Consider the following 10321-nt stretch of genomic DNA (forward strand, 5'->3'; position numbering starts at 1 on the left):
TAAATGACGGCTCCAGCTGGGTCACTCAGCTCCTTCAGGACGTTGCCTGGTGACAGAGTGCGTGGGAGAGGCGGTGATGTGGCCGCGGTCGGCACCCGGCAGACAGAGGGCAGTGGCCAGGGTCCAGGGAGCCCGATGCTGTGTCCGGAATGGATCGCTGCCGCACCCTCATGGCCAGCCACCCCGGGGCAAAGCTGAGCCCCTCCAGCAGGTACCGGGGGTAGGGCTGGGTGGCCAGCCGCAGGTCCTCGATGCCCCTCTGAGTCCAATCTGGCAAGAGCCCAGGGGGGCCGAGACCCGTCCCAACCCCTTCCCTCACCATTGCCGCCGGCACCCTGGTCATGGAGGCTGCAGATGGGGTTCCCCCTGGCGGCCTCCACACACGCCCGGATCACACGGTTCATCTTTTGCTCCATCTCCGGGTCTCCCCGCTGCACAGCCCCAAAGTCCAGGTCACTGGAATTGTCTCCCTGCACCTGGGGGAGCACATGGGAGAGCTCAGGCGAGGGGGGTCTGGGGGCTCACGTCCCCCTGTGCACAGGGCCCCACAATGTCCCCTCACCTGCACAGATGAGGCGGCTCCGCCGCCCACTCCGATCCTGTAGACAGGACCCCCAACCTTTACAACGTCCATGCCTGACGGGAAGGAAGACAGAGTCCGGATATGGGGGAATCCGACGCAAGCATCAGCACGAGTAAGTTAAGGATACAGGGAAGTGCATGGACCAGGAGAGAGATCAGTGTTACAAATTCAAGTATTCTTCGGGTAAATACAGTTGGAGGAATTCCCACTCTGGATGTATTCACATAGGCACAAAGTCACCTACATACAAAATTGAACACTGCAGAATTATCCACATATTGCCAAAGAGAGAAAACACAGTTGACCTTTCTTTGAAGATTTTTTTAAAAAAATATTTAGTTTTGGAGAGAGAGAGTCTGACCAGGGAAGGTGCAGAGAGGGAGACACAGACTCCAACGCAGGCTCCAGGCTCTGAGCTGTCACCACAGAGCCTGACGCAGGGCTCGAACCCACAAACCACACAAGATCATGACCTGAGCCGAGGTCGGACGCTTAACCCACTGAGCCTCCCGGTGGCCCCCTGGCCAAATGATTTTTGACAAGAGTCCCAGGACAATCCAAGAAGATAGGAATAGTCTTTTCAAAGCATGGCGTTAGGATAATGAGATATCCACATGTAAGAGGGAGAAGTTAAACCCCTACCTCACACCATATACAAAAATTCACTCGCAATGTATCAGAAACTTAAACTGAGAGCTAAAAGCTATAAAAATATTACAAGAAAACACAGCTGTAAATCTTTAGGACTTTGGCTTAGACAATGATTTCTTGCCACAACATCAAAACCACAGCAGCCAAAGAAGAAATAGGTAAACCAGATTTCACCAAAATTAAAAACATTTGTGCTTCATAAAACAGCGTGAGGTAGAAAAACAACCCACAGGGGGCGCCTAGGTGGCTCAGTCGGTTAAAGGTCCGGCTTCAGCTCAGTTCATGATCTCATGGTTTGGGGGTTCGAGCCACACGTCCAGCTCTGTGCTGACAGCTCAGAGCCTGGAGCCTGTTTCAGATTCTGTGTCTCCCTCTCTCTCTGACCCTCCCCTGCTCATGCTGTCTCTCTCAGAAACAAATAAAACATTAAAAAAAAAAAAAAGACAACCCACAGAACATGATACAGTTGCAAATGACCCAGAATATACAAAACTCTTGTAACTACACACACAAAAAAACACCCCAATTTAAAAAGGGACAAACAGGGGCACCTGGGGGGCTCAGTCAGTTAAGCGTCCGACTTCAGCTCAGGTCATGATCTCACAGTTCATGGGTTTGATCCCCGCATCGGGCTCTGCGCTGAAAGCTCAGAACCTGGAGCCTGCGTCGGATTCTGTGTCACCTGAGCCACCCTCGTGGCCCCATATAGGTCTATTTTCTTAAACAAGTTCTTTCTTTTTAGCACACGTGAGTGGTGGAGGGGCAGAGAGAGAGACAGAGAGAGGAAATCCCAAGCAGGGTCCACAGCATGGAGCCTGACGCAGGGCTCAATCTCACCAACTGTAAGAACATAACCTGGGCCCAAATCAGAGAGTCAGATGCTTAACCAACTGAGCCACCCAGGCGCCCCAGGTCTATTTACATAGGCGGGAAATACCTTAGATAAGTTACAGGAGTACCTGGTTAACAAGTTACCTCTGGGGAGGGAAATTAGGTGGCTGGAGGTCAGGGAAGGACACCTCTTGCTGTATAACCTTTTTTGCCTCTTAAATACTGGACCATGTGACTGGCTCACCTATTCAACAAGTGGGAGCTGGCTCTTATCTTGATTGTACCACACGACCTGGCGCAGGACGGGACCTGACAAATGTCTGCCCACCTGAACTGAGCGAGCAGATAACCCTCCCCCACCCCCCCACCCCCCAGGCCACAGCACTGTTTGCCTGGACTTCGCAGGGCAGGTCCCTGTCATGCAGAAGGAAACGGGCAACACATAAAGAGGGCGGCCCTGGGCATAAAGCCCTGTCCTGCCTGGAAAACCCGTACGTGAGCCAGGAGATTAAAAACAAACCCCTTGATCACAGGGGAAGGGAAGGAAAAATAGGTTCTAAATAAGAGACTCTTAAATACAGAGAACTGAGGGTTGATGGGGGGAGAGGGGGATGGGCGCTGAGGAGGCCACTTGGGATGAGCACTGGGTGTTGTATGTAAGTGACGAACCACTGGATTCTACTCCTGACGCCAAGGCTACAGGGTAGGTCGATTAACTTGAGAATTAAACAAAAACTTGTGTGTATATACACGTGTGTGCATGCATATAAATAAACAGTAAGTAAACAGAAACGAACCCCAGAGTAGCCTCTAAACACCCCTCGTACAGCTACCGGGTGCTGGGACAAGGCCGGCTGCACGTGGAGGAGGGGCAGGCTCTTACCTGGCTCTGGGGGCTCCTTCCGCACATGCTCAGCTTCCATGGAACCGATGCCCCCACTGAACATGATGGGCTTGATCCACTCACGCCGCTGGCCATCTGGGAGCTGGAGGCCCAAGGAGCGGGCGAAGCCTGAAGCGAGGACACCACGGGGAGTGGGGGCGGAGGGAAGTCAGTCCCCACCCCCACCCCCACCCCCAGCACTCACTCGGTCATACACCCCACCCCACCTCTGGTACCAGGTGTCCGTTACCCCCCACAGCCTTACCTGCCAGCACTGGCTCCCCGAACTTGTTGCCGTAATCGGAAGCCCCATTACTGGCCTCGATGGCGACCTCTAGGGGTCGGGCCAAGTTCTCAGGATACTGGGAGTTGGGGTCCTCCCAGGGCAGACTATAACCTGGAAGGAAAGGGGAAGGTTGGCCGGACTGTAAGACAGCAGACAGACAGCCAACCGTACGGGCAGAATGTCCCACTTCAGGAAGTTCTATTTCAAGGAGGCTTAGAGCCTGCGAGAAAGCACCGATCTTGCGCCCCACCTCCCACACTGGCCTTTCTTCTGAGTCTTGGGATCAGAGTTCTCAGAGCTCTCTAAGGAATTAGACTTCGGGGGCAGGTGGCGATCATAAGACTGACCCAATATCATGTTTCCTTGCTGGGCAGATGCTAGTTTATAAAGAAAATTGCAAGAGGCGCCTGGGTGGCTCAGCTGGGTAAGCAGCCGACTCTTGGTTTCAGCTCAATCAGGATTCCGAGAGCCCCGAGTTGGGCTCTGTGCTGACTGCGCGGGGACTGCTTAAGATTCTCTTTCTCTCTCTCTGTCTCTGTCTCTCCCCTGCTCATGCTTGATCGCTCTCTCAATAAATAAATAAACTTAAAAAAAAAAAAAAAAAGAAAGAACGTTGGAGTTCTGCAAAGCCTATCTGGGCGCCTGGGTCTTCCTTGGCCTGTAGTCCTCACGGCCACTCTTGGTGCAAAGCCAGCTACACTGCAGCCCTGCCTCCCAGGAAAAGGCACCCGGGATGGCCTTCAGAGAGAGGGGTGCTCCTGCCGGGACAGGGAAGCGACGGTAGTGAGCAAAGAGGCAGGACCTGGGATGTGCAGGTTTCCAAAGCAGTAGCCGGCGGTGCCAGCCACCACGTGGGCCCCCCGGCCCGTGCACTGGACATCTCGGATCCGGCCCCCTGTGCCTGTGGTTGCCCCGCTGAAGGGGGCCACTCCTGTGAAGAGACGGGGGAGAGGTGTGGGTACCAGAGATACACCCTGCCCCAACCACCCCATTAAAACTCAGGACCACCAGCCTATCTGTTAGGCTACCCTCCGATCTCACCCACCTGTCCCCAGGACCCAGCTCACCTGTGGGGAAGTTATGGGTCTCCGCCGTGAAGACAACATGCCTCAGTGTTCGCTGTTGCCTGAAGCAGCTCGGTCGCGTGGGGTCCTCGGGCCGCAGGAATCGGACTTCCTTCCCCTGGATTGCGCTGTGGACACACCGGTTCTGGACCTTGCTTCCTTCCTGGGGTTTGCGCTTACCCCAGGAAGGCCTGGGGCCTCCCCTCTCCCGGAGCTGAAGCCACCCCAGCCTGGGACCCAGCCCACCTGCTGTTGTCACAGAACTTGAGGATGTTGTTGGGGTTCGAGGACGCCTGGGTGCTCATGATGGCCTCAAACAGGGAGTGGGCCACCGCCTGCCCGTCCACGTGGAGCTGGCCCTTGAAGAACCAGTGTCGGCTGTGCTCGCTGCAGGGGTGACAGGGGTGGGGAGCAGAAACACGGGTCACTCGGCACACCGCACACCACGCCGGCTCTTCTCACCAGCGTCACGCTTGTTACTGTGCGGCCAGCTGTCACTTAGATAACAGGTCAAAACAGACTCCAAAAAGCCACAATCCTCAAACATTCTTCCGCCGCGGGCTGTTCAGACCCCTACTGAACAGGAGGTCAAGATCTGAACGTAGACGACTGCACGGATGTGGAGCCCGGGCCCCCACACAGACTCGGGGACTCCCCCGCGCCCTCCCCTTCCAACCTCCCCGGGCTCAGACATCAGAATGGCCCCCATTCCTTCCTACCTATTGGACTGAGCCAAGTCGAAGGCCTCCACGGTGCTGGGATTCCGCTTTAGCTCCTGGAAACGTCTGGTGTAGAAATCCAGGTCCCAGGAGTCTAGGGCCAGGCCTAAGAGGCAACCCCGGGAAGAGCGGACGGTGGGGCGCAGGTCCCCACTGTCACAGGCGCCGGCATCCCGACCGGCCTCACCTGGGCCTTCCTCCCGGGCACCCCTGCTCACCTAGCTCCTGGTTGGCTCTCTCCAAGGCGCGCCGGCCCTCCGCCAGGATGTCGATCTGGCCGCTGGGCAGTGCTGAAACGCTCGGAAGCGAGAAGCTCTGGATGGGCCGGGGGAGGTGCTGCTCCGTCATCCGGTCATGCAGCGTGGCCAGGGCCAGGGCCTTCATCTCGGCTGATGGGGGCTCGGCAAACTAGGGGCGGAGACGCACGCACAGGGCAGGGGCTGGAGAGCTGAAGAGTGGCGTGCCCCGCTCCTCGGAGTCACGCAGGGCCAGCCCACTGCTCATCTCCGTGGTGCCCATGTTCTGATTAGAACGACATGCCCCTTCCAGGCATGAGTTCACGTAAGGGGTGCACAGGCTGGACTTCTGTCCCGTTCAGCCCTCCGCCAGGTAGCCTCAAGCCGTGAGCAACTTGCAGACGGGACAGGACCAAGGCCAAGAGCCCCTCCCCATTTCTCCCACTATCTCCATAAAGTTCAGGGCCTCATCTCTGTATCTGCGGCCCACGGCCTCACCGAGAGCAGGTAGCGACGGGTAGTCTCCACGCGGTCCACAGCCCCCAGCCCCGCAGCCCCGCACACGGACACGATGTTGGTAGAGGCCGGGGTGGAGAAGTTCAGCCTGAGGAGGGGGCCGGATGGTTAGGACGCCGAAGCCCCAGATTAGCAGCCGGATCCTGCCCGCCCCACTGTGCCGCAACCTCTCGCCTCCCCCCGCCCCCAAACTGGCCTCCAGCCTCACACCTGGGCACCCCGAAACCGGCATCTGAAGGTCACTCGAATCAAACCACACCTGTCCTTCTGGCACAAAATGCTTTGATTTCTACTTCTCACAATGCAATCTGTCTTGCTTCCAGAACACGTCTGGTAGCTGGCTCAGGCTTTGGAAACATCTTCCCAGACGGGGAAGGCGTGTACATGGCTTTCGGGGCAGGATGTAGGACGGAGCGAAGGAAGAACAGATCCGCCAAGGATCACGAGTGGAGGGAGGAGAGGAATGGAAGCAGAGGGGGCGGCGGGCAGCGTGTCTGCCTGAGCACACGGAAGGGACTGCCCTGGGCGGGGACACTTGCCTGGGCCCCACCTCCAGCAGCAGGTCGCTGGAGTCAGAACGGAGCCAGGATTCCTGGGCAACGTCACCCGGTGACATGGGACAGCCAAAAAGCCACATGAGCTTCTTTCTCTCCTCGGCGCTTGGGAGGGACTCCGCTGCAGGGAGAGACCGTGGGCAAGGACACCTTGAGACACAGCCCTTGGCCAGGTGGACCACCCCCCCCACCTCCACCCCAAGAATCCCGTACTTGGCCCAACCTGTCCAGTTCACATTGTAGCACAGCTCGGTCTTGATGGCCTGCAGCTCCGGCAATTTCCCTCGAAGCTTCCTCTGGGTGTGTCCAGAGGCGGCCGTCTCATGGCCAGAGGGACGGACATAGAAGTGAAGGACCGAGGGCATCTCTGCAGGTGTCCCTCGCTGGAGCGAGGAGCCAGGTTCCTAAAGAGTAACGGTGACTATAACTTGTCAAACTGAGTTGACATTCCCAAGACAGACAAGGCTTTGGAGGAATTAGGGATGGGGTGGGGAAAGGGGCATTTTCAGAGGTATCCTGAAAAACGAAAGCTTGGCGGCGGTGGGGGGGGGCTGTCTTAATTAATCCTGCAAAACGTAGGAACAGGTACATCCATGAATCTTGAGCACCTGCACTTTGCGGGGCCCCACGTGAGGTCTTAGGAACACAGCTGTGAATAACACAAAAACCATTTCCACCCTCATAGAGATTATATTATTATTGAGGGACACAGGCAAGGACTCCAACGTTTCCAGTCCACTGTGGTTGAGACCAAGAGGCTGTGGGCCCCAAACTAGCACTTTAGCAATTAGGAAAGACTTTCGGGGAAAAATAGCATCTAAGTGTAAATCTATATAGGATGAGCCGGACTGGGCCGTGCTGGGAAAGTCAGATGACAAACACCATTCTTCTGATTCTCCTCTGCCTTCTGAATGCTGCTTCTCAGGCACGTGCTGGGGACCTGTCCTTCATTCTCGTCCCTCTACATGCTCTTCCTAATTGACTTTATGCAGATTCGTGGCTTTAAATATCATCTAGTAGACGGAGCCACTGAAAATGCCAGCATCCAACTTTTTTTTTTTACCAAAAATGGCAATTTCATATTATTCGAGTTGCTATCTGCCAACAGAGTCTCTAACTTAATTCAGTCTTCAACTCTCCCTGCAACTCCAAACCAGCACATTAAAATGCTTACGTGAGGGGGCGCCTGGGTGGCTCAGTCAGTTAAGTGCCCGACTTCGGCTCAGGTCATGATCTCACAGTTTGTGGGTTCGAGCCCCGCGTCAGGCTCTGTGTTGACAGCTACCTCAGAGCTTGGAGCTTGCTTCAGATTCTGTGTCTCCCTCTCTCTCTAACCCTCCCCTGCTCATGCTGTCTCTCTCTCAAAAATAAATAAAACATAAAAAAAAAAAAATGCTTACGTGACTGGGGCACCCAGCTGGCTAAGTCAGTAGAGTGTGTGCAACTCCTGATCTCAAGGTTTGTGAGTTCGAGTCCCACAACGGGTGGAGAGATTATGTCAAAATAAAACCTTTAAAATAATAAGATAAAATGCTTACGTGACATCTCCACGTAGACGTCCCATAAACACAGACGATTGTCTGTTTTGGCCAAAATAGAAATTTTGATTCCTCGCTCCTCCAGACCTGCTATTCTCCCAGTCTGCCCCATCTGGTCAGCACTATCAAATCGGTGGCTCAAACCCAAAATACAGTCAACCTTAATTCTTCTTTCTCTGAGCCCTTTCTGTACACCCAATCCATCAGCAAAGCCATTTCCAAACACATCCCTGGATCTGTCGACATCCTTCCGTGCCTGCTACCATCGGCCGCTACCATCACTCATTCGGGACCTCCTGAGAAGCACCCCAATCCCACTCCTGCCCCAGCCACCAACCACTTGGCATCTTTCAACATAAATGAGATCCTGGCTTCTCATCACACACGGCAAAACCTTCCATCTCAGTACCTGGCTTTCCTAGTCGGGCCACTGTCTGGTACTCCAACCCTATCTCATGTCACGCTCCTTTTCACCCACAAGGCGCCATCACACTGGCTTCTTTTCTACTCCTCTAACTTGCCAATCTGAGTTCTGGAAGGTATTTTTCTCACCCTGGTATTTGCACGGCTAGCGCTTTCGTGCTATTTAAATTCCTGGTGAAATCACCTTCTTGGAAGGGACTTCCTGGATCCACCCTTCTGAACTAGCCACTATCAGACAGCCTATTTTATTTAATTTTTTAAAGTTTATCTTATTTGAGAGAGAGAGAGGGGCAGAGAGAGAGAATCCGAAGCAGGCTCTGTGCTGTCAGGACGGAGCTGTATGTGGGGCTCAAACCCATGGCCCTTGAGATCATGACCTGAGCTGAAATCAAGACTTGGGCACTTAACCGACTGAGCCACCTAGGTGCCCCTAATTAACTTAATTTTTAATATTTACATATAACTTAACTATAATTAATGTAAACTTAATTATAAACTTTAAAATTACACATACAACTAATTTAAGTGACTAATTTTTTATTCAATGGTTATCAGTACCTGACATTTTATTTTTTAAGATCTACCTTCCCCCACAAGCACAGAATCTCCACGTGGGCATGGACTGTAGCTGTTTTATCTCCAGTGGATTACCAAGGCTTAAAATAGGTGGGGCATAAAAAGGGGGAGAAAAAAATCTAAAAGAACAAGAAAAAAAATGTATCGTCGACCAAGTGAACTCTGGACTCCCATCCTCACCAGCCCTTCCCGCCCTTTCGGGCCAGGCCTCATTTCAGTGAAGGATGACGCTCCTGCCCGATCAGTCTCGATCCCCGCCTTTCTCGGGGCTCCCCACCCCGTTCTGATCACCCTCTGCTGAAGCTGGGCCCCTCACAGCTGTCCTTTATACCGGACTCCCTACAGGAATGACCACACGGAAGCCACCTGACTTCTATCGCTCCGTAGACAGAATCCCGCAGAGCCCAGGGCCAGACTTGTCCACAGCAGGGCCGCACCCCCAACGGCCAGGACAGAATCCAGGAGGTCCCAGGCTGTGGAGGCCGAACGCACTGGGCACGAGGGGCTGCGTGCACCACGGGGTCTCCCCCGCCGCGCGTCTGGGGAAGGCGCGCAAGGTCGCACGAACGGGCCGCAGCCGGACGCAACTGGGCCGGGCCGGCTGGGGACAAGGACGCGGCCCGAGTCCGACCCGGAGTGGGTGGCGAAAGGGTGCGACAAGCCAGGGCTCAGGGCTGGCGCGGGGCAGCCATACGCACGTGGAATCGCCGGTCGCGGGTGCGGCGTTGAAGCGCGGCTTCCAGCAGCGCGCCGGAAGAGGCGGGCCCACTTCCGGCTGCCGTGGGCGGGGCCGCCGCGCCCTACCTCCGGTTCCGACGCTGAGCGCCCGGGTGGTTCAGCGCTGAAATCGCCCCGGAGCTCTCGCTTCTTCTCTTTCTCCGAAACTTTTGGAAATAGCGGTAGGTCCCATGGCCTGCCGTCCCCGGTGCCCGTGTCCACTGTGACAGAGACGGGAACTTTGAATGCAGGAGACGGAAGGAGAAGCATCGTCCTGGTCCCGGACTCAGTTTCCCGCTCCCTGCTACTTTTTTCCCTTTTATCTTTAAGAAACGAACAGGTAGATTAAATTCTTAGCAGAGTGGGAAGGCCTACACTTTTAACTCGCACCTTCTCGCCAGTGACAGTAACAAGGACAATGATAGGAAGACGTTTGCTGAGCGCCCGTTAAGGCACCGGACACGATCTCGTTGGATCTTCACGAAAACCCTTGGTTCACAGATGTGGGAGCTGAGGTTCATCGCAATGACTTGTCACCTGGTTTTGTAACTTAGCACCTTCTACCTGTGCACACATTTTTTGTGCATTTTTTTTTTTTAAAAAAACCCTCGGAACATAAATACATGGTTTGTATCAGTGAGAATCCTAGCGGAATATGGATGGTACACTCAAAAAGGTCTAATCAACAGGAATTCGATAGAATGTACTTACGGAGATACCGGCAGGATTAAGGGAAGCAGCAGG

General features: G+C 54.6%; 1 protein-coding gene across 1 annotated transcript in view; it reads right to left on the minus strand.

Annotated features, from left to right (window-relative positions):
- Nucleotides 1-9642, minus strand: part of PFAS (phosphoribosylformylglycinamidine synthase) — a 15614-nt gene extending 5972 nt beyond the window's left edge. The window contains exons 1-14 of the mRNA XM_077746573.1: nucleotides 9559-9642; nucleotides 6547-6727; nucleotides 6309-6444; nucleotides 5752-5857; nucleotides 5236-5425; nucleotides 5018-5123; nucleotides 4545-4685; nucleotides 4302-4426; nucleotides 4037-4165; nucleotides 3214-3345; nucleotides 2949-3077; nucleotides 563-636; nucleotides 320-476; nucleotides 9-46 (exon numbers count right to left, since the gene is read on the minus strand). Of these exons, the coding sequence (XP_077602699.1) occupies nucleotides 9-46; nucleotides 320-476; nucleotides 563-636; nucleotides 2949-3077; nucleotides 3214-3345; nucleotides 4037-4165; nucleotides 4302-4426; nucleotides 4545-4685; nucleotides 5018-5123; nucleotides 5236-5425; nucleotides 5752-5857; nucleotides 6309-6444; nucleotides 6547-6688 (1605 nt within the window). The 5' untranslated portion in view covers nucleotides 6689-6727; nucleotides 9559-9642. The remainder of the gene's footprint in view (nucleotides 1-8; nucleotides 47-319; nucleotides 477-562; nucleotides 637-2948; nucleotides 3078-3213; nucleotides 3346-4036; nucleotides 4166-4301; nucleotides 4427-4544; nucleotides 4686-5017; nucleotides 5124-5235; nucleotides 5426-5751; nucleotides 5858-6308; nucleotides 6445-6546; nucleotides 6728-9558) is intronic.
- Nucleotides 9643-10321: the final 679 nt, after the last annotated feature.

Source organism: Crocuta crocuta, unplaced genomic scaffold (genome assembly GCF_008692635.1).
Source record: "Crocuta crocuta isolate KB4526 unplaced genomic scaffold, BGI_CrCroc_1.0 scaffold139, whole genome shotgun sequence".
In the NCBI taxonomy this organism is placed as follows: domain Eukaryota; kingdom Metazoa; phylum Chordata; class Mammalia; order Carnivora; family Hyaenidae; genus Crocuta; species Crocuta crocuta.